The sequence below is a fragment of the Panthera tigris genome, chromosome E1, assembly GCF_018350195.1.
Source record: "Panthera tigris isolate Pti1 chromosome E1, P.tigris_Pti1_mat1.1, whole genome shotgun sequence".
In the NCBI taxonomy this organism is placed as follows: domain Eukaryota; kingdom Metazoa; phylum Chordata; class Mammalia; order Carnivora; family Felidae; genus Panthera; species Panthera tigris.
Genome location: NC_056673.1, coordinates 3,181,913 through 3,208,989, shown reverse-complemented (window position 1 = coordinate 3,208,989; position 27,077 = coordinate 3,181,913). Strand labels below are relative to the sequence as shown.

At 55.1% G+C, this 27,077-nt stretch overlaps 2 protein-coding genes across 10 annotated transcripts in view; one reads left to right on the top strand and one right to left on the bottom strand.

Annotated features, from left to right (window-relative positions):
- Positions 1–22,360, top strand: part of MYH10 (myosin heavy chain 10) — a 130,211-nt gene extending 107,851 nt beyond the window's left edge. For all 5 annotated transcript variants that reach the window (XM_042966028.1, XM_042966029.1, XM_042966030.1 and 2 more), the window contains 14 exons: positions 1,248–1,454; positions 4,110–4,214; positions 5,452–5,604; positions 5,991–6,239; positions 6,497–6,709; positions 8,352–8,564; positions 9,686–9,847; positions 13,776–13,904; positions 16,484–16,572; positions 17,286–17,409; positions 17,493–17,701; positions 18,608–18,716; positions 19,641–19,813; positions 20,615–22,360. In XM_042966028.1, the coding sequence (XP_042821962.1) occupies positions 1,248–1,454; positions 4,110–4,214; positions 5,452–5,604; positions 5,991–6,239; positions 6,497–6,709; positions 8,352–8,564; positions 9,686–9,847; positions 13,776–13,904; positions 16,484–16,572; positions 17,286–17,409; positions 17,493–17,701; positions 18,608–18,716; positions 19,641–19,813; positions 20,615–20,759 (2,280 nt within the window). In that variant the 3' untranslated portion in view covers positions 20,760–22,360. The remainder of the gene's footprint in view (positions 1–1,247; positions 1,455–4,109; positions 4,215–5,451; positions 5,605–5,990; positions 6,240–6,496; positions 6,710–8,351; positions 8,565–9,685; positions 9,848–13,775; positions 13,905–16,483; positions 16,573–17,285; positions 17,410–17,492; positions 17,702–18,607; positions 18,717–19,640; positions 19,814–20,614) is intronic.
- The window catches only part of NDEL1 (nudE neurodevelopment protein 1 like 1), a 76,806-nt gene that overhangs the window by 5,276 nt on the left and 44,453 nt on the right, over positions 1–27,077 (bottom strand). The window contains exon 10 of one of the 5 annotated variants that reach the window (XR_006211056.1): positions 10,470–11,352. The exons of 3 other annotated variants lie outside the window; for them this stretch is intronic. Coding sequence is in view for 1 of the 2 variants with exons in the window: in XM_042966034.1 (XP_042821968.1) it covers positions 11,289–11,352 (64 nt within the window). In the remaining variant the exon portion in view is untranslated. Of the gene's footprint in view, positions 1–10,469; positions 11,353–27,077 lie in introns of those variants that run through there. One more of the 5 variants, XM_042966034.1, reaches the window with a different exon arrangement.

The window sequence follows — 27,077 nt, the reverse complement described above, 5'->3', positions numbered from 1 at the left end:
GGCGCACATCCGTCCAGTCGGTGCTGAGCCCGGCCTCGGCACGGCCGTGGGGGCTGACACGGCCAGCAGCTCGCAGGGCGCTGCGTACCCGAGGGGTCACGGGCCCTTCCTTGACTTTTTGTTGTTTTTTTCAATAACCGGGGGGACCCGGCGGCCGCCCTCCACCAGCCCCCCACCCCCGATGGCCACGCTCAAAACCCTTGAGCGCTCTGTGCCTGTCCCCATCTGCGGCCAGCCAGTCCCCTGGCCCCACGGCCATTTCACGTGGCCCTCACGCTCTCCTCCTTCCTCCCGCCTCTGGCAGTCTGAAGCCACCACACGCGGTGTCGCCCTCCTTTCGCCGCCATCCCCGCCCCGAGTCTCACACAGGCTTCCGTCCTGACAACACAGCAGCTCGTCCCCCCGCTGACCCCGGGGCAGACGGGCGTCCTTCCCCATTACGCCCCGTCGCCCTTCCTTCGTGCCTTCTGCTCCCGCTCCGGGGCCCCCTTCTGTCCTCCGCGGGTCCACACGTGCGCTCTCGGTATTAACGTTGACTGGACGTGCACATTTGCACGTGTCTGTCACCATGCTCAGTACACCGCGTGCGTTGCCTTTAACCGTCACCACAACCTTGTGCGGTAGACTCTCGACTGTCATTTCCGTTCAGAGGATGAGGAGACTGAGGCCGGCAGGGTCAGGAAACTAATCGAGGGTCACACAGCCAGAACGTGGAATGGCAGAGTGAAGCCGGGCACTCAGGCCCCAGAAGCCCCCACGTGACCCCCAGCTGCACCACCTCAAAAGCCCATCCCCAGGCCCAGGTCCCCCACGAGGCGATCCCTGCAGCCGTGCGACCTGTTGTGGTCACCCCTGCGCTGACACCCCTGTGTTAGTCTTACCCCAGCAACAGGGGTCTCAGCTCCTCACTGAGAATAATTTTCTCGACGGAACACGTTTTCTAGAAAGGATAACCCGAGTGGATGATTACATGACGGGACGTACCCCGAGTCGCCCCCACGCTGACCAGGATGAATTCCGTGGTGTACTGAGCCCCCACACGTCTGGCTCTCCTACCCCGGGCAGGGAGTACAGGGCGTTTCCTCCACAGAGATCTCCGTGCTCAGGGGAGAACGGAGGTTTTCATTCGCTCACTCCGATGCCGAGTGCAGCCCGGGTATCGGGCACCGTCCTGCTGATACGAAAAGCAGCGCCTTGTATGGAGTGTTCTAAAAATACTGGCAAATTTCTCTTCCCTCCCCTCCTAGTTCAAGGCAAATCTGGAGAAGAACAAGCAGGGCCTGGAGACTGACAACAAAGAGCTGGCGTGTGAGGTCAAGGTGCTGCAGCAGGTCAAGGCCGAGTCTGAGCACAAGAGGAAGAAACTGGACGCGCAGGTGCAGGAGCTCCACGCCAAGGTCTCGGAAGGAGACAGACTCCGGGTGGAGCTGGCCGAGAAAGCAAACAAGTTACAGGTGAGCCCGGAAAACCCAACTCGGGACGCACCCGCGGCGGCCCGTCCGCGACCGTCGAGCCCCTTGGGGACCGCTGCCGTCAGGGGTGCGTGGTGTGTTTAGGTTCAGTCCTACTAGGTATCTCAGGGACGGACAGCACGAGTTGGCCTTAATTGTAGTAAATCCCACACTGAACAGTGGGTATAGCTTTGGGCTTTAAACACAACTTCACTGCTCCATTAGACCAGTCAGTAAGACAAGTGGGGCAGTGGGCACAGAAACGGGTGCCTAGTGTCGGTGCTAACTTGCGAAAACTGGATTTTTTGTACGCTGCTGGTCCAAGTATAAATTGAGACGACGTTTTCTAAAGAACAGGTCAGCAGTTTTGGTGTCACAGGGCTTAAAAATATGAATACCCCGGGGTGCCTGGCTGGCTCAGTGGGTAGAGTGTGCGACTCTTGATGTCAGGGTTGTGAGTTCAAGCCCCACACTGGGTGTAGATATTACTTCAAAGTAAAATCTTAGGAGTGCCTGGCTGGCTCAGTCAGTTAGGCATCTGGCTGCTGGTTTCGGCTCAGGTCGTGATCTCATGGTTTGTGAGTTTGAGCCCCTCTTTAGCCCTACGCTGATGGTGCAGAGCCTCTCCCTCCCTCCCTCTCTGCCCCTCCCCCACTCGGTCTCTCTCTCCCTCTCCCCCACCCCCACGCTCTCTCTCAAATATTTACAAAATTAAAATCCTGAAAAAGAGAAGACAGTACGTATACATACAAAAGACAAAGACACGCGTATGTATAGGATACCCTACAGTCCAATAAGGTGACGTCTAGTAACGTAACCCAGGGAGATAAGGATCACACACAGACTCTGCTTCTGAGAATGCTCATTGCAGAAATACGTACGAAAGAGCGTAACTGGAATAACTTTCATGTCCAAGTATGGACTCCTACGCCACCAATAAAAACGAGACGATAGATGAATGTCTGTGGGCGAGAAAAGACGCACGTCCCGTGGTGCTGCACTAGAAACGGCTTCCAGAGCCGAGCTATGCCAGACGCCCAAGACCACCGGGCGGACTCCCAGGACTCCGCACGCGGGCCGGCTCACGGCCATGTTTATTACAGTGAAAGGATACAGAGCAAATCAGTAAAGGGCAAAGGTGGGAGGCCCTGAGGAAGCCAGGTGCGAGCTCCCAGCAGGCCCCTTGGGGGCAGGGAGCTGGGCCAGCACGTGGGCCGTCCTTTCCACGGGCCCGCTTGGAAAGGCTGGTCCCTTTGGGGGCTGGTCCCGACGGCCCCACTGCCTGACTCCCAGAAGGAAGGCACGCGTTCGGCATACAGCACGGTGTTTACACAAACCGCTTTGTGTAAACGGCACGGGGAGCCATTCTATTTTAGGGAATGGTAGGCGCTCTCGCGAAATCCAGCCGAGGGCCGGGCGGCGTTGCCAACAGGCCTTTCTAAGGGGAGCGGTCTCGGGCCTCCCCTGTTAACTCTTGCCTGTCCGGGGAGGTGTTCTCCAGAGAGAGGCCGTTAAACAGTGTTACTAACGTCATCATACCATTACCATCCGGGTGGCAAGGAGGCGAGGCAAGTGACCCTCGTGGGCGCCTGTGGCCGCTCTCTCCTTCCGTCCTTACGTCACCCCCTGGGCGCGTCGGGCTGATGAGGAACGTGAAGCTAAAGTGAGGAGCTGGCGGCCCTCTGGCCGCTCCCCTGCGGGTGAAGGAGCCCGAGCTGAAGGCCGGAGGTCTGTCTCTGTTGAGTCCAGAGCCTTCCGCTACCACACTGTCGCCAAGACTGTTGGCACGTGCCCTCTCCAGAGGATGTTGCTAAAACGAGTAAAAACAGGAATGTCGTTGGCTTGCCTTACGTGTACGGAGACGCCCTCTGCGCACCTTCCCTTCGCTAATGCGACCGAGGGTCAAACCGGAGTGAAGGGCCACCTGTCGTCCCTACCCTTCTCCCCACTACCTGCTCCGCTCACAAAGAATTACAAAAGGTCTCCTACCGTGGGGATTTGGTGGGGGAGGAGCAGGTTAGAGCCGTCAGGAAGGAGGAAAAGGCAACAATGTTTTTACCACGTCGTTCATGAAATCTGGCCTTAAGACTATAGCTAAGCATTCCTGATAAATCTATACCACCAGATTTTTAAGCTTAAAAAGAACTTTAGATGGGGTACGAGAACTTTCGCTCCTTTAAATCTCTGTAACTCTAGAAGACTAGGAATTTACTTGCACCCCTAACGCAGGGTTAATGCATCTCAGTGTGAAAAAGGATTAAATAACAGTGCCTGCTGAGCCGGGAGCCTCTTCACATAGCGGAGGAGCCACAGAGAATTTAGTGCAGTCTTTGTTTCTTCATGATAAAAAACAAGACGGTGAGCAGGAATGCGGAGAACCGCGCTCCGTGCACGGGCTCTGCCGTTACGTTCCTCCCTGTCCTTCCAGCAGGGACTCTGACGTGGTCTGCGGCGGCTGGCACGGTGCCTGCCTCTGTGGGCACTGTTGGGAGGCAGCGCCTGTGATGGAAGTGCTCCTTGGGTTTGGGGGTTTCAGGATCCCTCCTCCTCCCCCGGAAACACTGCTGTATTTGTGTGCGTTGAAGGGTGGTGAGGCCGGACCTTTCTGTCTGCTTCCTGTCGCATCACACTGAATCTTGTATTCCTTCCTCCTCGCAGAATGAATTGGATAATGTCTCCACGCTTCTGGAAGAAGCCGAGAAGAAGGGTATTAAATTTGCCAAGGACGCAGCCAGTCTGGAATCTCAACTACAGGACACACAGGTATTCTGGGGGGTGAAGGCCCTGGGTCATAGCTCCGCCGGTTCTGTAACCTACAAGTCCGTGAAACAGGCCAGCCCCACAACTGCTTTCTTACCATCTCTGATTTTGTGCTCAACTTTTATTTGGAACCATCTTGCATCGTAACGGGCCTTGACGCTCAGGAAGTCTCTGAGGCTCAGTTATCTGGACGCAGAGCCCTCAGCGTCTGGCAGGCTTGTGGGCACCAGCGGGCACCGCCTGGAACATGGTTCACTGAGCAGCGGTCCTACTGCGCACACAAGTATTGCCGGCTGTTTTAAATGAGATTTTTTTTTGTGGTTGAAATTATATTACACTGACCCAATAGTCCATTTCGTAAAAAGGTAGGTTGAGGCCTTCTTGGCAAAACATGTTAGGGATGTCTTCATGTCAGACAGAAGTTAGGATGACAACTTTGATATGAAAATAACACAGCACTTTCTTCTTGGAGTTTTACATCTTCTTTTTATTAAATTTGCTAACTTTATAAGAACGTTGATTTGCTAGGTGCCGGGGATACAGGGGTAAACATCTCTTAGAGCTTCCACTATGACAGGGCACGTCCTGGTCAGTGAGACTATGGGAGACCAGGGGCGGGTCACGGGAATCAGTCTGGCAGGAAGTTTGTAAAGGACAGACAGCTGACGGGTTGCCCGATACTGGAGGTAAGCATAGTGAGAAATGCCAAGTGCCTCAACTAAGGGACAGAGGAGTGGGGAGACAGGTCTGCCAGAAGTACGCAGATGCTGGAGACGGAGGCGTCTCGGGCCACTGAGCTCCTGGCCTGGGTGCCTGCGGTGAACGACACTGCCGTTCCTCAAGGACACGTTGAAAGCGGTATTTTTGGGGCGCCTGGGGGGTTCAGTTAAGTGCCTGACTCTTGCTTTGGGCTCAGGTCGTGATCTTGCAGTTCATGAATTTGAGCCCCACGTAGGCGCCTGCCTGGGATGCTCTCTCCCTCTGCCCGCCCCGGTCGCTCACCGTCTCTCTCAAAACAAATAAACATTTAAAACAAGATTTTTAAAAAGCAATATTTCTGTTAAGATCGTCTGTAAAATTATCAGGCGTGTTTTTAAATCATTTCTGTTTCTTAAGATCACGGGGTAGTTGTGACCCACTGAGGCGCTGTGTTTTTTGTGCCGTGACTTTGTTTTTAAGAAAGGTGTTTCTGCTCAGTGATCGATGTAACTCCGGTATCGACCTCTTGTGAAATAAACAGGAGCTTCTTCAGGAGGAGACGCGCCAAAAGCTGAACCTGAGCAGTCGCATCCGGCAGCTGGAGGAGGAGAAGAACGGCCTCCAGGAGCAGCAGGAGGAGGAAGAGGAGGCCAGGAAGAACCTGGAGAAACAAGTGCTGGCCCTGCAGTCTCAGGTGCGCGTGTGCCCGCGGAGGCCGCGGAGGCCTGGATGTGTGCGCTTAGCGACTAACGTCCTCTCCACTTGGCACAGTTAACTAGGTTGTACGAAACTAAGCCCCGTGAGCGTGTGCTCTGACCCAGCCAAGTGCCGGTGCTCCGGTGAGGGTGTGGGGAGCCTCGACAGTGACCTCGGACTGGGTCCGCCGTGTAAGGACTCAGACCAGCCATCCTCATGACCATGATTAGCTAAGACGTCGTTACAGTCTGAGCCTCGTTTGCTCGCAGTCACGTATTGATTTATACGTCTTTTCTCCAAATATGGAAAACGAGCTTTCTCTGTTCCTCACCTGTAAAAGTCACTGGGGTGGTTTAACGTGGGTCTCTCTTCCCGTACAACCAGCTGACGGATACCAAGAAGAAAGTAGACGATGACTTAGGAACAATTGAAAGTTTGGAAGAAGCCAGAAAGAAGCTCCTGAAGGACGCGGAGGCGCTGGGCCAGCGCCTGGAGGAGAAGGCTTCGGCCTACGACAAGCTGGAGAAGACCAAAAACCGCCTGCAGCAGGAGCTCGACGACCTGACGGTGGACCTGGACCAACAGCGCCAGATCGCCTCCAACTTGGAGAAGAAGCAGAAGAAGTTCGACCAGGTGGGCCCTGCGTCCCTGCGTCCCAGGGCCAGTGCCACACGCTGCCGCCTCCTGGCAGACGCTCTTGTTGTCGTGGTCTAAAATAATCTTCGTGTTTATACGTATTTGTAGAAAATTGGAAAGGGAGAAAAGCAGAAAGAAATAGCACCCATGAACCACAGTAGGGGGCTCAGCAGGAAGTCAGACACACAGCGAATGAGAAGCGTGTTTGTCGCTTTCGCGTTGTCTCTAACGTGTCCCGACACCGTTCCGTGCAGCTGTTAGCAGAAGAGAAGAACATCTCTGCTCGCTATGCAGAGGAGCGAGACCGCGCGGAGGCAGAGGCCAGGGAGAAGGAAACCAAAGCCCTGTCCCTGGCGCGGGCCCTCGAGGAGGCCCTGGAGGCCAAGGAGGAGTACGAGAGGCAGAACAAGCAGCTTCGAGCGGACATGGAAGACCTGATGAGCTCCAAGGACGACGTGGGGAAGAACGTGAGTATCCCAGGGACCCGGCCCCCTGCAGGGGAGGATCTGGGAAGGCGTCTCCCGACAGCGCAGGAGCATGGCGGCGTCCTGGCCTGTGCACGGATGGGGACTGAGGTCTCCCGGGACAAGCTGTCGGACCCTGCGGTCTGTGCTCGGTTCTCGGTGCCTGAGCCATGAGTTCTCGTAGTGGCCCTGACCGATGGTGACGCTTGGTTTATTCCTGTCACCTTCACACCCCTCCCCCCCCCACCCTACGTCCTGGCAGGAATGTCACTGTTCCCGAGTCACAGGGAGTTCCCAAGCACAGGCACCACGAGGTCCCCTCCGGGCCAAGGACAGCGGCCCCTGTCCTTCCTGGCCCAGGCCTTCCCAGCTGAGACTCTTGGTTTTCCCTGAAGGCTTCAAGTGCTTTGGGGACTCGTTGACAGTCTGGAAGTTTCTGTGATGCTGTCCTTTACTGCATACACGCTCTACAAGAGCCGGGGTGATGTTCATTTGTCCCACACCCCTCAGGTGTGTGAGGTGTGGAGGATAGTGAGGCCGGGCTGGGGCCGGAACCAGTCCGTTCTCCCCAGGAGGAGCCACTTAACCTCCTGATCTGTATCGTCTGCCAGACAATGTTGCACTTGCCCTGTCTCGGGAAGCTGCGACATAGGGGCTCTCTGGCCACATCATAAAGGAGGGAAGACTCTCCTCCCTTCCTGTTGGGTCTCCTAACAGGAGGTGCCTGGAGGGTCCGCCCCATGGACAAGAGGCTGCCTAGACTAGAAGTGGCCATGATCGCATAGTCGTACGCAGACAACTCCACAATGACTTTGTTTTATTTCTTTTCTTTTTTTTATTAAGTAACCTTCTGTGCCCAGTGTGGGGCTCAAACTCACAACTCCACAATCAAGAGGTTCACGCTCCACCGACTAAGCCAGCCAGGCACCCAGTTTTCTCGTTCCTCTTAGTTTTCACTAGAATAATGGACATGTTCATTCTACAGACCTCACTTTTGTGCCCTAAGCGGCAGCAGGGGCTGCGGGGCCTCCCCTGCCACGTCTCCTGCTGCCCCTGGGAGAGGTGGCGTGGCCGCCTGAGAGGTGTCTCGGGGACGGATCAGAGGGGACGCGGGGCAGACGCGCTCGGCACCGAGAACTAGGTGGGGGTGTGGGGTGGCGAAGGTCAGGCCACTTCTCACGCGTCCCCCGCTCCACAGGCCTGACGCACCTAAGTAGCTACAAGTTCCCACGTGCATCTGCAGCACAGGTGAGGTTTTCACGGCAAGACGGGATCTCCCACAGCACCTTTCACACGCAGACAGCAGGCAGATGGCCAGTCCACAGATGGGCTCCTCGGACACCGTGCTCTGTTCATCGTTCTTGGGCTTTTAAAGGCGTCTCCACTTCAAGGTCACCGGAGAAGGCCTTACTGATGATAGAGCACGAGTGATCCATCAGGAGCTCCGTGCCGCCATCTGAATAGCGTGCTCCAAAACGGGGGACGGCAGGGCCGTAGCAGGAGCGGGGCCGGGAAGCTGGCCCAGGAGGGACCGGAGCGGCCTTCGTGCCCTGCGGGGGCCTGTAACCGATGAGGACACAGACCACTGTCCTCGTCCGTGCCTCTGCCAAGGCTCAGGCCTGTGCCGCTGCTTCCTGTGGTTTAGGTGCACGAACTTGAGAAGTCCAAACGGGCGCTAGAGCAGCAGGTGGAGGAGATGAGGACCCAGCTGGAGGAGCTGGAAGATGAACTTCAGGCCACGGAGGACGCCAAGCTGCGCCTAGAGGTCAACATGCAGGCCATGAAGGCCCAGTTTGAGAGGGACCTGCAGACCAGAGATGAGCAGAACGAGGAGAAGAAGCGGCTGCTGGTTAAACAGGTAAGCGGAAGGACGCAGGGCCCCCGGGGACGAGCCTGTCTGGTCTCCACGTCCGGTTGTGGGTCCATCTGCTGCTGGTTCGTGTCGGCCCACGTCGGCTGGAGCTAAATCCATCTATGTCCTCGTTTGATTAGCTTATTCTCTGAAATCTAATGTAATTATTTTTGGTTTCCTGTTTCTCAGACAACAGCACTGCTGTTGCCAAACCGGGAGACTTACGGATGACTCAATAGGCCTCGTGTGGTGGGATGTCCAAGAACGTGTGGTTGGGTGCAAATTCCGTGACTGTCAAAACGTGCGGGCGAAGGAAAGAACCCGGACGCCCCTCGCAAGGGGAAGTTCGCGTCACATCCCTTGTTGGGAAAAGGAAAACCGGATGCTTACGTTTTTTGGTTTTAAAAAGTTGCTGGGCATTTAGAATTTTGTATAGTTTTCCGAACATATGTCAAACTTCTAATTTTAAAAGTTTAGTTTAAAATCTAATTGTGGATATTTTGACAGTCCCTTGGAGTTCGTGGTATCGGGTCTTGGATCTGGAATACATTGGTCTTTGTTATTTTCACTGCACCGGCATTGAGCACACTAGTCACTTCTTGCCAGATAATTAGTCACCTCCCGCTTGGTGACTTCAAAGAGCACGTATTTTGCTCCCAGTTTCTGTGGGTCAGGAATTCTGAACCGACGGGGCCGGGTGCATCATCCGAAGGCCAGGCCTGGGCTCGGGGACCCACGTCCGAGCTGGCTCCCCTCGGGTATTGGGGCCGGAGACCTCGGCACCTGGCCGCCTGGGCGTCCCCGGATGAAACCACCCCAAGAAAGTGTCTCCTGGCTTTCCACTGTGTGGAAAGCTCCGTGCCACCTCGGCCGGGAGCTGGAGATTGGAGGGGAAGGGCTCTGCCTCCTGTGTGCCATCACGTGGCGGGGGGGCGGGGGGGGCGGGGGGGGCAGGGTGCGTACAGGGTTTTCGGCTTAAAGGCCTCTTTGAACAAACTGCAGCTCCTGGGCTTTGCTCTTATTAACGACGGCTGCTCCGGAGCAGAGAGCACCTACGATGACAGGCTGCCGATCCCCGTGCGGGGACACCTGGGTCTGGCCAGACATAACCCCGGTGCCTCCGTTAGGTGCGGGAGCTGGAGGCGGAGCTGGAGGACGAGCGGAAGCAGCGGGCGCTGGCGGTCGCGTCCAAGAAGAAACTGGAAATAGACCTGAAGGACCTGGAAGCTCAGATGGAGGCCGCGAACAAAGCCAGGGACGAGGTGGTCAAGCAGCTCCGCAAGCTTCAGGTGCGTGCGGCCGGCGGGCTCTGACGGAGCACGCGGTGGCCGGGTTGCGGGCCACAGAGGCGGCACGCGTGTGCCTCGTGTCTGCGGGCCGCGCGTGGCCCCTCAGCAAGTCCGGGACACGGCCCCTGGAGACGCTGAGCTACGCGCAAGCCACCCAACAGGAAGGTGGTGCTTCCCCCCCCCCCCCCCCCCACTGCCGCGGGCTCTCGTCCTCTTTCCAGCCGTGGCTTAGCACTTCGGCCGCTCGAGTGATGTGCCAGTTTTCACTGTCGCCGTGACCGATTTCCAGAATATCTCCCGCTATTGTGGGCTATAACGGACCCTCTCTCGTAATAGGCCCTTTTCCGGGGGGCTCAACGGTTATGACAAGCTTGAGAAAATTTCCATTTCTCTGACCGTGGTGATTCCACATCTTAAGAATGTCTTCTAGGGGCGCCAGATGGCTCAGGTCACGATCTCCGCAGTTCGTGGGATCGCGTGCCCCATGTCGGGCTCTGTGCGGGTAACGTGGAATCTGCTTGGAATTCTGTCTCCCCCTCCCCCGCTCGCGTGCACTCCTTCTCTCGCTCTCCAAATAAACTTAAGATGAATGTGTTCTAACAAAATCTGAGAAGAAACATCTGTGAACAAAGATCACAGCTGAAGTGGTATTTGTGACAGCAACAGAGGGAAACCACCTAAATGTAAGTGGACTGCCAGCCATTTACATGGTGGGGCTATGGATGCGAGGAAGGGGCTCGAGTCCATAAAGGAAGACAGAGCGCAGGCGGCTTCTTTCACAGCCACACACGCAGAAAGGTGTTCGTGGACAGACATAAACATAGAACATTTAAAAGGAAAAGCCAACTCTGGGTAATAAGTTTAAAAGCAACTTAACTGCTTCCTTATATATTTTTTAAAAAGCCAAGCACAAAGCTCTCATTCTGACGAGCTTATTACAAAGATTATTGAGCATATTACAGAGACTATACGTAACTGTGATTTTGTTTACAAAACAGCTGTTAGGGAGTTTTAATTCACAGACCATACAACTTACCTGCTTATTTTCAGTATATTTCAGTACATTCACAGGGTTCTGCGAACATTACCACTATGCAATTCTGGCCATTCAGATCCCTCGAAAAGAAACCCCGCACCCGGCAGCCGTCCCTGCACACCATCTGCCACGTGTGGCGCTGATCGACCATTCGTCTGCTTTCTGTGTGTCGAGATTTGCGTACGCTGGACATTTCCTATAAACGGAATCGTAAAATAGGTGGCTTCTGTGCCTGGCTTCTTTCCCTTAGCGTGTTTTCAGGGTTCATCCGTGGCGTGGCATCCATTAGGACTTCATTCCTTTTTGTTACCGTATGACGTTCCGTTGTATGCATTGCCCACAGGGCATTAGTCCAACAGTTGATGAATATTTGGGTGGACTTTCCGGCCGCTCTGAATACTGCTGCTATGAACATCCGTGAACGTTTGTGTAGACGTGTGCTTTCGAGTTCTCTTCGGTAGATACATACCTAGGAGTGGAATTGTTAGGTTATGTGGGAATTCTGTTTAACTGCCTGCCCCGCCTCTCCACAGTGATGGTCCCATTTTACATTTCCTACCAGCTGTGTGTGGGGATTCGAGCTTTACTACGTCCTCACCAATATCTGCTATTCGTTTTTTATAGTCATCCCAGTGGGTATGAAGTGGTATCTCATTGTGGTTTTTGATGTGCATTTCCCTAATGACTAATGAACATCTTTTCACTTGCTTATCGGCCGTTATCTTATTTGCGAAAAATCTCTCTTAATCCTCTGCTCATCTTCCTAATTGAGTTGTCCTTAATAACTGAGTTTTGTAACATTTCTGTATATATTCTAGATGCTTCTTGCGAGATCTAGGATTTCCATACGTTCTCTTCCATTCTCTAGACTGGTCTGTTCACTCAGTGGTGCTGTGTACAGTACAAATTGTTTCTTGTGCTTTTGTTATCCCATCTGCGAAACTACTGCATGTGCCCAGATCATAAAGACTTATTCCTATGTTTTCTCCTAACAGTTTTACACTTTCAGATTTTTTTTAACCCGTTGAATTAGTTTGTTTGTTTTTTTAAGTTTTTTTCACATGAGCAGAGAAGAGGGAGAGGGAGGGAGAGAATCCCAAGCAGGTTCCACACTTGGGTGGGGGCTCAAACCCACAAACCAGGAGATCATGATCTGAGCCAAGGTCAAGAGTCAGATGCTTAACTGACTGAGCCACCCAGGCGCCCCAGAAGACTCTTCCTTCCCCCACTGAATTATCTTGGCTCTTGACACTCCTGTCAAAAATCTGGCCATTGATTTACATGTTTATTTCCGGACTCAGCTCTCTTCCGTCGATCTATGTATCTTTTCTTGCGCCAGTGTGACAGAGTCTTGATTGCTGCGGCTTCGTGAGTTTTCCAATTGGGAAGCGTAACATCTCTCGCTTTGCTGTTCTTTCTCAAAACTGTTTAGCTTTCCTGGTTTCTTACAATTCCCTACAGATTTTATGATCAACTTACCAATTTCTGCAAGCGGCAGGTGGGCCAGCTTGAGTTTCGATAATTTGTTGACTGGGTAGATTGATCTGGAGAGGACTTACCATCCTAATGATACTGTCTTCCAGTGTTTGTTCCAGTGTATGAACATGATTATCTTTCCATTTATTTAGCATTTCTTTTTTCAGTGATGATCTTATTTTATAGTTTTGGTGTACGAGTCATATATTTTAGCTAAATTGATACCTAAGTACTTTTGAGAAAGAGCGCGCGCACACAATTGAGCAAGGGGCAGAGAGAGAGGGAGGGAAGCGGGACTCACCCAGGGCTCAAGCTCACCAGATGCGGGACTTGAACTCACAGACCGTGATCTCGTGACCTGAGCCAAACAAAGTCAGATGCTTAACCAACTGAGCTACCCAGGCACCCGTATTTTTTTCGTTTTTGAGGCTTATACGTGTGATTGCTTTCCTGATTTTTGGAATGTTTATAGTATATGGAAATACAGTTGATTTTTGTATATTGATCTTGTAACCTTGCTGAACTGGCTTCTTCTAATGGTTTTTTGGTGGATTCCTGAAGATATTCAGTATGCAAGATCACATCAGCAAATCAAGCTAGGTTTTTTGCTTCCTTTCTAATCTGGATATCTTTTCTGGTTTTTGTCGTGGCCTAACTGCTTTGACTAGAACTGTTACAGGGTTAAACAGAAGTGGCAAAGTCAGACATCCCTGCTTCAATGCTAATCATAGGGGAAAGGCACTCAGTCTTTTCACCATTCAGTATGTTAGCTGTTAGTTGTTCACTGCTACCCTTTATCAGAGTTGAGGGACGTCTCCTTCTATTCATTTTACTGAGTTGTTTTTATAATGAAAGGGTGTTAGATTTTGTCACAGGCTTCTTCTGCATTTATTGAGATGATCCTACGGCTGTATTAATTGATTTGGGGTGTCAAATTAATCCTCAGATAAATCCCACTTGGATGCTGGGATATAATGGTGTATAATTCTTTTGGATTATACAAACTGATGGATTCGGTCCGCCACTATTTTGTTGATTTTTCCGTCTATTTTCATAAGGGATATTGTTCTAAATGTTTTCTTGCGATACCTTTGTCACTGGCATGTACTTTATTTTTTGAGCTTGCACGTGCACACCCCAGCGGGGGAGGGGCAAAGGGAGAAAGAAAAGAACCTCAAGCAGGCTCCATGCTGCTTGAGGAACCCAGCTTGGGGCTCGATCCCCCAAGGATCCCCGTAGGATCATGACCTGAGCTGAAATCAAGAGTCGGACGCTTAGCCGAATGAGCCCCCCCAGGCGCCCCGCCATATACTTTCATATTTACAGTGACTGTACTTGGACTTTTATAATCCAGAAACAATATGTTTAAAAACAGAGCAGAAAGTCCTCTAACACCTTCTTCCTACTTAATCTTAGGCTCAGATGAAGGATTACCAACGTGAATTAGAAGAAGCTCGTGCATCCCGGGACGAGATTTTTGCTCAATCCAAAGAGAGTGAAAAGAAACTCAAGAGTCTAGAAGCCGAAATCCTTCAATTGCAAGAGGTTTGTTTACTTACTTCCTCATCCATTTGTTCAAAAAATGTTTACCCTGTATATTCCTCTACCTGGCTCACGGCCAAGGGACTGGTTAGTCACTTTTCGAGCGACTTACCAGGCCGTGCTCCATGTGTTATAAAAGGCAGTGGTGTTGATTTAGTGTTGGGAAGCATCGGGATGGTTGAACTCTAAGTGTTCTAAGACCGCCCTGGTTTACACAGAAGCACTATTCCTGTGATACTTAAAAGGGAAGCTGCAGGTTTCATTGACTCCCCGAGCGATTCATCTTCTGATCATTTCTTTCATTTATCTGTTTTGGAAGTTCTCCTGAAGAGGGACTGACGGGGGCTTACGTGTGCTATGGGGTCACGTCCGCGGTAGACACACCTGACTGTGCAGGTTTATTTTAACAGCTTTATGGAGATGTGAGTGACGTACAAAGAACTGCACACACGCGATGTGTGTGTCCACACATCGCTGTGTGAACGGTGAGCACAAGTATTCCAACCTAGGAAAGGGAAGAGCAACTTGAGTTGAAATGTTCTTATCCGTTAATACGAAAACACGCCCACACAAACACCTAGCAGTGATGGATCCGTTGTCACCAAAGACCCTGAATGTAGAGCAGAGTTTGCAAGAAAGAAGGGTGTCGGGGATGGAGGAGGGACTAAAAACCAAGTGAGTCGACACTGAGCGGACCCCAAGGTCGCTGGGAGAGGCAGCTTTTGGTTTGGATCCCTCTTTGTTTTGTTTCCTTGATTTTTGCTCTGATCCTTACTTCCTTTGGGTTTTTCTTTTTCTGCTTTCTTGAATCGCACACGTTAATTTTCCATTTTTTCTCTTGTCCGGTTCTGCTCCTAGAACACTGCACATTCCCCTCCAAGTCCTGTCTTCACTGTGTCCTAAAAAATCTATGCTCTCGTCACCATTTAATTCCAGTTTTTTCTCATTTCAGTAATGGTTTCCTTTTTTCCATGAGCAACTTAAAAGTGTGGTTTAAATTTCCGAATGTGTGGATTTTTGTTCTTGTTGATTTCTGTTTTCTTGCACTGTGGCTAGAGAACAGAGACCAGAGCAGCTGTAGGGTCTAGAACGTGACCAGTCTTTAAAAATGCTCCACGTCTGCTTAAAAGAACACCTGCTCCTCCGTGAAGCAAGTGTTCAAGATCTGTGTGGTTCATCGTGGAGCTGACGGGGACACGCTCAGGGGAGGGGGCTCTGGGAGCCTGCCTCCCGGAGGCCCCCAGGGCACGAGCTGCGTACCCAAGCACACTCCCAGCCTTTTCAGCAAGTGTTTGTTTCAGACTTTAGATAAGGGAGAAGAGACCCCCCCCCTGGAAAGCTAGCCCTGCCCTTCTGTTTCTTTTTCCTTCCCTCAGGCTCCTCCCCTTTCTCCCACGGGTTCCCCGGTGGGTGTCCACGGCACGCCCGGCCAGTGGGCAAGGGACGGAGCACCAGAGGCCAGGTGGTAGAGCTGATGCCCAGTGTTTGTTGATCAGAGGCCCTGGGGTCGGGCCCAGAGCATCGTGGCTGCTGCCTCCCAGCTGGGCTCGCTCCACCCCACGGGTCAGGACGGCATGTGCCGGAACCCGGGCCTTTGGCCTACGTCCCGTGCGCTAACGTAAGAGGTGAACGCGCGTGCCAAGCACACGGGCGAACTCTTTATGCGGCCCTGCCCCACAGGCATCTTTAAAGCTGTGCTTTTGCCAAATCCGGCATTTTCAGGAAGCGCCAGCCGGTGGCAAGAGGCCCAGACGGGGAGAGTCAGAACCCCGAGTTTCTGCCGCCCACCAGTCTTGGCACTTGGCGGATCGCGTCATCCGTTAGGCCTCCGTTTCCTCACCCGTGCAGTAAGGGAAACGGTGCAGCTCTCAAATCTCGAGAACAGGATTTCAGTCTTGACCCACGTGGGCTAAGAAACGCACCCTGGCTGCCTCCGGTGGCGAACCCTCTTCCGAAGAAATTTGTGGAAAAGCCGCACCAGGCAGTTCTTCCTCCAGAGGACGGGCCCGGCCCGCGGTTCACAGAGAGCCCCGCACCGCCTCAGAGCCTGCCTCCCACCTCCTTCGGGAGCCAGGCCCTGCTTACTGCACAAGCCTGAGGGCTCACCCTCGCCCACACTCCCCACGGGAGCTGTGGTCCTCACTTCCCTGCACAACTACCGTGTTTCCTGGGACCTTGATGTTCACTGGTCAGTCCCGTGGACCTGACCTCCAAACTGCGCTACTGTGTATGTGACAGGTCCTTCAAGACCGTGAGCCGGTATAGGTGCGGGCTTGCAGGAGGTCTGTGCCGAGTTTAGGATTAAGAAACACCCGCTTTCTAGGGAGGGTGGGAACAGAGCTGCCTCTTCCGTTGGAAACGGCAGCAGAGCCCTCCCGTGGACCAGGAGTCCGTCTGGGGACAGTTGTGCGGAAGGACGTGGACAGTAGCACGTCACCCGGCTTGTCTTCAGCCAGGCCGTGGCTTAATCTCTCAGGCCCGGCAGCAGCAAGGGGGCCGGAGCCAGGGTGGCCGCGGCCGGCAGGCTTCACATCCGAGGAACCCGTTACCCGGGGCTTAAATCCCGCTCCGACCTTCCTTAGGAACTCGCCTCCTCTGAGCGAGCCCGCCGCCACGCCGAGCAGGAGAGGGACGAGCTGGCCGACGAGATCGCCAACAGCGCCTCTGGCAAGTGAGTCTCCTGGCAGCGGGCGGGAAGAATGGGCTAGAAACCGGCGACGGTGCGACCCTCCCCGCTCAGGCGCCTGCAGCCCATCCCCCGGGGGCACACCTGTCACACCGGGAAGGCCGGGTCGTCTGGCATCTAGAAGTCCGTAGTTGCCGAGCGTCCAGACTGCCTTGGCGCCAGTCGGCCGCACGACCCGGGCAGGCCCCACCCCCTCACCAGCCGTTCCTGCCGCAGGAGTGAAGGAGGCACGGTCGGAGCTATAGCCCGACTGGCGCAGGCCGTGCGGCCCGGCCGCGCAGGTCTTCACGCCCAGACTCGCGAGGTTTGGCGAGCAGATGCCTTAAGACTGTGAACGCGATTCTCGCGAAGTCCTAGTTTTTTCCAGTGAAGACTCCTTCTCCGTTTAATTACTGCCCTGAGGATTCATCACGGTCCTCTTCTAGCACAGTCCAGGGTAGAGGGTGCCAGGATCACGTTGGAGGTGGCCCCGGGCCGTGGAGGACAGAGGGAGGTGCGGCAGGGAGAAGGGACGGGGCCCGGGCTGGGGTGGCGGGTTCGGAGGCGTCCTCGCCGGGGCTTGTGGACAGACTGGGGGGCGGGGAGGGGGGGTGCGGGGGAGAGACGAAAGCCCAGAAAGCTCCAGCGGCGGGGAGGTGAGCTCCCGGGGTCGTGCCGCGGCCCCCGCTCTGACCGCTGTCCCCTCCCCGCCCGGCCAGGTCTGCGCTGCTGGATGAGAAGCGGCGTCTGGAGGCGCGCATCGCGCAGCTGGAGGAGGAGCTGGAGGAGGAGCAGAGCAACGCGGAGCTGCTCAACGACCGCTTCCGCAAGACCACGCTGCAGGTGGCCCGCGCCGCGGCCCGGCGCCCGGGAAGGGCGGCGCCGCCCCCGTGGCGCGAGCGACTGAACCCGGCTCTCCTCTCCAGGTGGACACGCTGAACGCAGAGCTGGCGGCCGAGCGCAGCGCCGCGCAGAAGAGTGACAACGCGCGCCAGCAGCTGGAGCGGCAGAACAAGGAGCTCAAGGCCAAGCTGCAGGAACTGGAGGGCACCGTCAAGTCCAAGTTCAAGGCCACCATCTCGGCCCTGGAAGCCAAGATCGGGCAGCTGGAGGAGCAGCTGGAGCAGGAAGCCAAGTAAGAGGGTGCGGCCGCCCTCACCCCCAGACCTCCCTGCGTCTCCACTGCGGGCCGGGTCCGGGCCGAGCCCGGGAGTCGCAGCCCAGACCGCCACACGCCCCTGGCCCTCTGGTGGCACGGGGACACCTGTCACCCGAGCGGGAGACAGAAGGTGGTGTCAGCCCGTGCCGGGGACTTCCTGGTGCCAGACGGACCCCGGGCTTCCCGCTGTCCGGACTCCACCGCATCTGGATAAAAGGGCTTGTTGGCGGCCGCCGTGATGAACGTGACTCGCCCTTTCTAGCTAACTCCCTGGCTGTCCATTTTTGCATCACGTCTGCGAAGGAACAAAAGAACATTCCCTGTTCTCGGTGCAGTTCTCCATGTGGCCTATCAGGGCCTGTGTGGGCCCGTCTAGAAGCCTGCTGATTAGCTTGGCTCCAACAAGAGTCACTGTTAGAGCCGCACTAGCCCCTAGCGTCTTGGTAGGCAGTCCGTCAATTTTAAATTGAAACGGTCAGTTAATAGGGTGGGTCTTGGTTTGCTTGGTTTTTAGGCTAAAAAGTTAGGTAATTAGAGTAACCAAAGTTTTGTCCTCAAAAAGTCTGAATTCAGTTTATGGGACAGGTAGCTTTGCCCTTGAGAAGATCACTGAATAAAGCGACCGATAGCTGTGTGTCAAGCCCCGACACATGCACGTCTTCCGCCCGGCGCCGTTAGGATACGTGAGAGGGAACCCGTACGTTAAGCAGAGGGGAAACCAAGGTTTCCGGGCCACGGTAATTACACCATCGTTCTGGTCAGAGGTCCTGGAAAAAGTCAAGCTTGTGTCCTCTCCCGGACAAAAAGGACCTTAAAAACACTGTCCTCGTTCAGCTATCGTTTCTAGAGCTGCAAACACTAACGCGTTGGTCACTTGAACAGGGAACGGGCAGCCGCCAACAAGCTAGTCCGCCGCACGGAGAAGAAGCTGAAGGAGATCTTCATGCAGGTGGAAGACGAGCGTCGCCACGCGGATCAGTACAAAGAACAGGTAAGGGAAGAAGGCGGGCCCGGCGTTCCCGACTGACTGGCGAGGATAAGAAAGTGTCACAAACGTGTGCCGTCCTCCCCCTGAAGGCCCAGAGCAGCTCCTGGGCACTGGCTGGACTCAGGCTGGACACGGACAAAAGAAACGTGCCGTGTGCGGGACCTGCGGGGTCTTCTCGCCTGCACCCAGGCACCTGTCTCCGCATCGAGGGGAAGCGCTAACGGGACCGGTTGCCGCGGCCACGTCCGCTCGGTCTGCTGCCTGGGGAGCCCTGCTCTCCCTCTGGCTCTCCTCTGCCGTGATGAGACTCGTCACCGCAGACACGGGGAGGGAAGGCGGGCTCCGCTCGGGCTCTCCCTCCATCCCCCACCTTCAGGACCTAGCGACACCCAGGGCAGTTCCGGGAGGGGGAGACCCGCGAGGCACTGGCGCGTGTCTGCGTCACAGAGTTCCGGTGTCCGCTCTCCGGACGGCTCTGCACTTGAATCCAAACGTACCCTCCAAGACACCCGCATTGAACGGACTGTAGAAACTGCCACCTGTTAGGGCTGGAGACCGTCCACATCGTTGGCTGTCGTACTCTGCAGGAAGAGGGATCCCTCCTCATGATCCCACGGGGCACTCCCGTGAAGACCCTAAACTGTGTCGTTTCTGCAGAAAACTCGGGGGCGGGGGGGGGTAGGATCTTACGTGTTTTAAGTCTCCTTTAGTTTATGGTTTGCTTGGTAGACACTGGCTTTGCTGAGAGTGGCAGGCTGACCAAGAGGCTCCGCCCATCCCCCGTGTGTGTGTGTGTGTGTACACGGACGGACGTGTGTGCGCTCACGTGGCTCTCGGGGTGGTGAGCTGTGCTAAATGCTCAGGATGTGGCCGTGCTGACTCTGATCTCCCCGCTGCGGCCCGACTTGGCCCCGCGACCTCCCCAAGATGGAGAAGGCCAACGCCAGGATGAAGCAGCTGAAACGGCAGCTGGAGGAAGCAGAAGAGGAAGCCACGCGTGCCAACGCGTCTCGGCGTAAACTGCAGCGGGAACTGGATGATGCCACGGAGGCCAACGAGGGCCTGAGCCGCGAGGTCAGCACTCTGAAGAACCGGCTGAGGTGAGCGACCCCGGGGGCTTCCGGGACAGGCGCCGGGTGCCGGGAGTCCGCGGCGGGAGCGTGGCCAGCAGCCGCGTCTGTGGGCCTAGCGCCCGGGCCGGAGGCCCCCTTAGGTTCACGTGCGGTTACTCGTTCTCGCCCCCGAATCACTTTGCGTTCACCCCCTCGGGATTCCCGACCTTCAGCGGTCCCGCGCCCCCGACTGGCGGACGACACGAATCCCCGGCACGAAGCCGCAGGGCCGGGCCGGGTGTCCGTCCTCGTCCGGCCGTCCGCAGCAAGGGGGCCCCGGTGCCGTCGCCCTCCTCCCCACACGGACTCTGACCTGCGCCAGAGCCCAACGCTCCCCCTCAGAACGCGCCAGCACGGGCGTCAGCGAACAGGCCGTGCGCTGCTTTGTGCACAGCAAGCTAAGGACGTTTTTACATACGAAGGGTTCTAAAAAAAAGCCAAAACGAGAACGTGCCCCGGAGGCCTTCCTGGCCCCCAAAGCCTCAATAAAACACGGCCTGTCCGGCCGCGGTAGAAATGCTGCTGCTGCTGCTTGGTCGGCAGGTAGGACCCCGCCTCTGTCCGTCTTCCTTCCCGTCTCTGTCACAACAGCTGGCTCGGGCGTCGCAGACCGGGGCCCTCCCGCTGGGTGCACCCCGTGCTGGCGGGGGTGCAGGAGAGGCGGCCGCGGAGCCTTTCCTGACCCCGCCCGCCCACCCCACGCGGCGTCCTGAGGAAGGGCGCCCGGCTCGAGCCCGGAGATGGCGGAACCACCGCCCAGCCCCGTCGTCTGCTCTGTGTCCTCTCCAGGCGGGGCGGCCCCATCAGCTTCTCCTCCAGCCGGTCTGGCCGGCGCCAGCTGCACATCGAAGGGGCCTCGCTGGAGCTGTCGGACGACGACACGGAGAGTAAGACCAGTGACGTCAACGAGACGCAGCCGCCCCAGTCCGAGTAGAGCCCCGGGAAGCCAGCGGAGGCGGTACGGAGGGACAGTGGGGACTCGGCCGGCGCCAGCCTGCCTCGGGGCCTCGCACACGTTGAGGAAACTGGCGAGCTCTGGGATTCCTTCCCGAAAGATCAACTGTGTCTTAAGGCTTTCCGGCCTCCACATACTGTATCCTGCTTCAGATTTAAGTACAGTTGCTCCCCGTTTTATATATATACGTCCACAAGACCTACACCTATTAAACAGACTGTCTCATCCTTGCATCTATTTTCCATATATCCACCAAGAGACCATTTTATAATCCATGTTAAGAAGAGAAATCATTTTCCAGACAAACTCCAGACCCTCGTTGCCAGTCGCTGGGTTATCGGCGGGGGGGCAGCCCTCCCCTTCTTCCCCACACACACACCACCACTCCCCTCCGTGGCTGCCCAGTCGCTCTGCATGCTCTCTGTCGACAGACAGGTAACTTAGTTCTGTGTTCATGTGGCCCCTGACTCCTCAGCCACATCCAGTCTCTTAGAACATTGTGGAACGTAAGCTGCACTCGTATCTCCTTGTATTTCCTCCGAATAACGATCGACACTATTTCAGTGAGCAAACTGTGAAGGGGGCTTCGGAAAGACCAGGAGGGTGGGTCGCGTTGGGGGGGAAAGCGGCATCCGTTCGGGGTCACCGTGAGTTGGCGACGTCGCCACATCTCTCCCTGTGATCGGTCCCCGGCCAGGGCCGGTCCGTGCGGCCGCGGGTGGCGGTCCCACGCGGACCCTGAGCCCCGCAGGCCCTGCCCGTGCGATCGCTAGTCCCGGTCCAGGCGCAGGCGCAGCCCCGGGCAGAGGGTGGCCCAAAGCCCCCCCCTCCCCCCGCCCCCCAGCCAGGCTCGCATGCCGACCTTTGCAAATTCAGCCGCTGCTTTGAGCCCAAAATGGAAACAGTAGTTTTGTGTCCCAGACTCACTCCAAGTTTGTCGAGGAGGTTTTACCGAACCTCGGGAACCGATGCCATCTGCCTGAATGTTGACATGCCCGTGGACGCGAATCTTTTTTCATTTCTCCTCCTCCCTGCCCCCCGGACAGTGTTACAGTGAACATTTAGCATTCTGTTTTTGGTTGATAGTTAAGCAAACTGACATTACAGAAAGTGCCTTAGACACTACAGTACTAAGACAACGTTAAATACATTATTTGCCTCTGTAACAACTTACTGTATAAGTTCTGACTTTGCTTCATATCATGTACCTCTCTAGTCAAAGTGGTATTATAAACATTCAGTGACAATGAATCAGTGTTAATTATAAATCCTTGATCCTCTGCAACGTGCTTGAAAACACCAACCTTTTGGGTTAAAAGCTTTAACATCTGTTAGGAAGAATTTGTCATGTGGGTTTGGAACCTTTGGTTTCCCCCCCTTTACGAATTGTACTGGCTGTTGACCACCAGACACCCGACTGCAAAGAATCTTTTTTCTTGTATTCCCATATTTCTAGACAATGATTTTTGTAAGACAATAAATTTATTCATTATAGATATTTACGCCTGCTCTGTTTACTTGGAGGAAAAAGCACCCGTTGAGAATAAACAGACCTCAATAAACGACAATAATCGTGTAAACGTGGAATCTGTTTTCATCTTCTGTTCTCAACGTCCCACCCGGGCTCTGACTGGAGGCTGTGAACTCCAGACTCTAAACGCGGCCGGCCAGGCCGCCGTTTCCGAGGGCGCTGTGCTCCCAGAAGCTGAGGGGTGACGGACTAGCTCTCTGGGCAGGCTTGGCTAGGAGTCCTGCTCACACGGTGGCCCCGGCGTGTGGACACGTGGTGGGGGGGGGGGGGGGAAGGGCCGCTGGGGCTGGAGACCCAACGGTTAGTGGAAAAGGGCGCACTTCAGGGCTGCGAGATGAAGCCTTCAGGAGGGTTTCGGGCACCAACCAGTGCTCGTTACCGGATTCCGCGTTTCTAGCGGTTTCAGACCATGGCTTCGGGTGGGACGTCCGCACATGCTTCGGGTAGAGGCGCCCGGGTGGCTCGGTGAAGTGTCCCAACTTCGGCTCGGGTCACGATCTCCCAGCTTGTGGGTTCAAGCCCCACTTCGGGCTCTGTGTTGACAGCTCGGAGCCCGCTTTAGATTCTGCATCTCCTGCTCGCTCTGCCCTCCCCAAATCCTGCTCACGCTCTCAAAAATAAAAAAACAAAAAAGTGGGGGGGGGGGGCGCGCCTGGGTAGCTCAAGTCGGTTAAGCGTCCAACTTCAGCTTAGGTCGTGATCTTGCACTTTGCAGGTTTGAGCCCCGCGTGGGCTCTGTGCTGACAGCTCAGAGCCTGGAGCCTGATTCGGATTCTGTGCCTCCCCTCTCTCTGCCGCTCCCCTGCTCACGCGCTTTCTCTCTCTCTCTCAAAAATAAACGTTAAAAATTTTTCTTAAAATGCTTTGGGGAGGATTCAGGGGTGAGATCCAAGGGCAGCCTCCCTAGTGTGGGCCAATGAGGAGAGGCTGAAATGAAACACGAGGGAACACACAACCCCCTAGAGAATGTGGATTTTTTTTTTTTTTTTTCTATTCCGTGACAGTCTCCGGTCAGGCCGGTTCTGGTTGGCCAGGCTGCCTGGCTGTGGTGGGGATGTAATAAAAAAAAAAAGGCAAAAGCGCTCCCTCTGTCCTGTGTCACTACCACACAAGAGGAGGAGTGCAGTACATGTTTCACGCGTGTCCTCACCCTCACGTTCAACATCCTACCCAGGCGTCTGTGGACTTGGAGCTTTTCGCAAAAAGCAGGAACCCTTGCCTGGCGGCCGGCTTAACTGGTGTTACGTCGACAGCGGTAACGGTGTCTCCCACACCGCTCGGCCGTCCCGCGCCAGCACAATCAGGAGACACGTCACCTGCGTGGACCGGTCCCATTCCAGATTCCACAAAGACGTTCGCCAGAAGGAACCTCTCCTAACAAGCCACCGCTTTGTAGTCCAAGGAGAGGCAGCCCAAGGAAGAGGGTGTGCGGGAGCGGGGCTCCGAGCGGGTCAGAGACTCAAGCCAGCCAGCTGCCACCCAGCAGGGGCCTGGCACGTCGTGCGGAAGATTTCAGGCCGGACCGGGGAGAAGCCCTGTCCTTTGCCGAGATGAGGTTGAGACGCAGTCGGGCTCTGCTGGGGTTTTACCTCCGAGCTGTCATGCAGAACACGGCAGGCGCTTCCTTTTTTAATGCAGATGGCCCAGAGATTATTTTAATTTGCTTTAGTGGGGATAACAGACCTGTCCCTAGCCCGGCTGGCTTGAGAGTATACTTTCTTTTTTTCATGTTTTTATTTTATTTTTGAGACAGAGAAAGACAGAGCATGAGCAGGGGAGGGGCAGAGAGAGAGAGAGGGAGACACAGAATCCGAAGCCGAGGATCAGCCGAGGACCCTGCACGCCCGGCTGCCATTGGGGAATCTAGCAAATCGCGTGAAGGGTCTCGTGCAATTCTTGCCAGAAATCAAACGCGAAACTCTCTAACAAGGATGCGGAACCAGAAATTCGCATCTGAGTAAATCAGCGAGGTCTGTTTATTTTTTGAGTAGCCTAATGGCTCCCTCCCTGCTGCCCGGATGTCATGAAACCTTATTTAATGATGTCACGTGACACAATCAAGACCGTGAAACACTGGCTCTGACAGAGCCCTCCCTCGAAGTGCTGTGCTGCACAGATTCTGAGATGCCCATGTTCTCACATATGGGCATCATCTCCCACGATCGCCATCAACAAGGGGCAACTGTGACCTTGTCATCGCCAGGCTCCTCCTGGTCAGGTCGGGAAAGCCCGACATCAGACCTTGCAGAGTAAGTATCGGCAACTTAGAAGAAACTTCTGGAGCCAAGAGCAAAATAAAGCTCTTCGGTAGTGCTGAACGTCACCAACGCCCACCATGGCCCAGAGGACGACGTCGTTTGGGGAAACACAACAGAACTCTGGGCGGTGACAGTTCAGAGCGCCGGAACCACAGTGCAAAATTTCAAGAACACCTCTTCTGTTTTACTTTTTATTTACGAACCGTGATATGGAAACGTGCCTAACGTGGTCAGAAAGAGCTCTTTCAATAAATATAAAAAGTCTAAACGAGCATTTCCCTTGGCGCAGTTTTCTTAATGGGTCACAAAATAAAGGTGTATCTTACGGGTGCTGGGTTTGAGATTCTAGGAGATTCTGGGGAGCCTGAGGGGTATGTGTATTTTTAACTTGCCCAACAGGGACGGCCAGTCGGCCGGCAGAGGTCAGGGAGCCCCTGCTTTGTGCTCCCGGCCCGAATTCTCAGCACAGAGGTCTCCGGGCCAACTTGGCCCAGGAAAGAAAATCTGTTTGGTCGCTTCCATTTTGAAAAATGAATTTGGGCAACTTCACAGGAAACTGTAGAACAAACTATTTGCATCTTTTTCTTTTCTTTTTTTTTTTTTAAATAAAGCTGCAGACAACACGCTCATCCGTGTCCATTTCCCAGTGGCTACTCCCATCCCCGTGTGTTAGCACGTCCGCACGCCCACATCTCAACGGCTCCGTGGTATCCCGTTCGGCTACGGAGTCCTCCTGACCACTCCCCGGCCATCAGACATTCACGTTAATGCCGCTGAGACTGTTTTATTCGTCCTTACTGCTATGGGCGATTTTCCCAAAAGGAGAAAGAGAAGAGTTTTCCTAGCAGATCCCACTGCTACACTGATCAAAAACCTACAGAGAGTAACTTAGTGACACCAGTAATGCAAAAGTGTACCTATTCTCCTAAATCCTAGGTGACAACGGAACTTGATTTTTTTTCCTCCCTGGCTAAAGCAATCACTATCTTTGGAGACAAAAAAAACCGTGTTTCTTGACTCCACCGACTACCTACAGGGAGCAACGGGGCTCTGAGCTCATTCAGACCTCCCTCTCCTGACCGTGAATCCAAGCGCGTGCCAGAGAACCTACTGCCCAGGCCTGCCAGCCGAGCGCCCTCCTCCCTCACCTCCCACCGACGGATCGTGACAGATCGTGACGGGGGTATCAGAAAACACCCCACAGACGGACAGATCTGGGTTCCGCGTGCCTCGTTTCCCTCGGGGAGGCTTCAGAGCGGACAGGAAACCCTAGCAGAAGACCTGTGGGGGCAAGCGTGACTCTGAATGGCCAACCCCACGTGGTCGCCCGGCCCCAGCACCTGCAAGCTGTGTTCTCGTTTCAAATTTGCCTCTTGACGCGCGCTAGCTGATAAAGGAAGTCCGCCACGTTAATCCTTACAAAAGGGATACCGCGCTCCCCCGTGTATCATGTTTTTAACTGCCACGGGACCAGTTTTCAGGTAAGACGCGTGAAGTCACAGGGAAGTGACTCACAAACACGCCTCCTCACCCGGCCCCCATTTTTAGGAAAGACTCAAGCAACAAGCCTCCGTTTTTAAGGTCCAGCTCATGTTCTCAATTTGCTTCAAACTTTGGGGCAAATATAGACAGGAACACAGTCGATGAAGTGAAGCTGGAATGATGAAAAGGCTCATCTTAGCGTCCTCTAACCTCACTGCTGGGACCCATCCCCGGGCTGGCCTCGTTCCCGCCAGCAGCCAGGCAGGACGGCTCTCCGCCCCCGGACACCTCCCCTTTCCCAGAGGTGCCAGTGTCCACGTTGGCCCTCGGAAGGGCCGGCTGGGAGCAGCAGAGTCGGTACCCGACCGGCACAGGCCTGGGAGACCAAGCTTGTGTGAGCCCCCACGGCTCGTCGTTTCCAAGCAGCCAAAACCGGCTCATCTCCTGAGACATGAAACAGAGTCGAGGCCAGCCAGCGAGGCCCCAAGCCTGGAAAAGTGGAGCATACAGCAGAAAAGACCCAAGCTGGTTTCCAGTCCCGGCTTTTCTGTGACCTTGCTGTGTGAGCTCAGGCCCGGAACGGAAACTCTGCGCCCCCTTCCCATCTGAAAGCTGGGCTGAGCCAGCTCTTCCTGCTCTCAGGCCACCTGTATCTCGTTCTCCCGTCCTCTCCTGAGCTCAGCATTACACCTCCGGCTTCTGCCCTTAACTGAGTTGATGGGGTGCAGTTTCTGGCTATTCTGGGCTGGAAGGAAGCAGAACACTGGCCCCTGCTCGCCTGTAGGAAGGCGTCTGGGGGGCAAGGGGTGGGCACGGGCGGTGAAGCTGCGTGTCACTACCTGGGGGGACCGGCGCAGGGAGGGCTCGCTCCTCAAGGGTTCGTGAGAGCCGGGCTAAGCAGGGCATCAGGAGTCCTGGCGGGAGAGCACACTGAGACGGGCGGCGGGCGGCTGACGGCTGGATGGGCAAACAGTCCGGGGTCGGGGCGCCTGGGGGGCTCAGTCGGTTAAGAGTCCGACTTCAGCT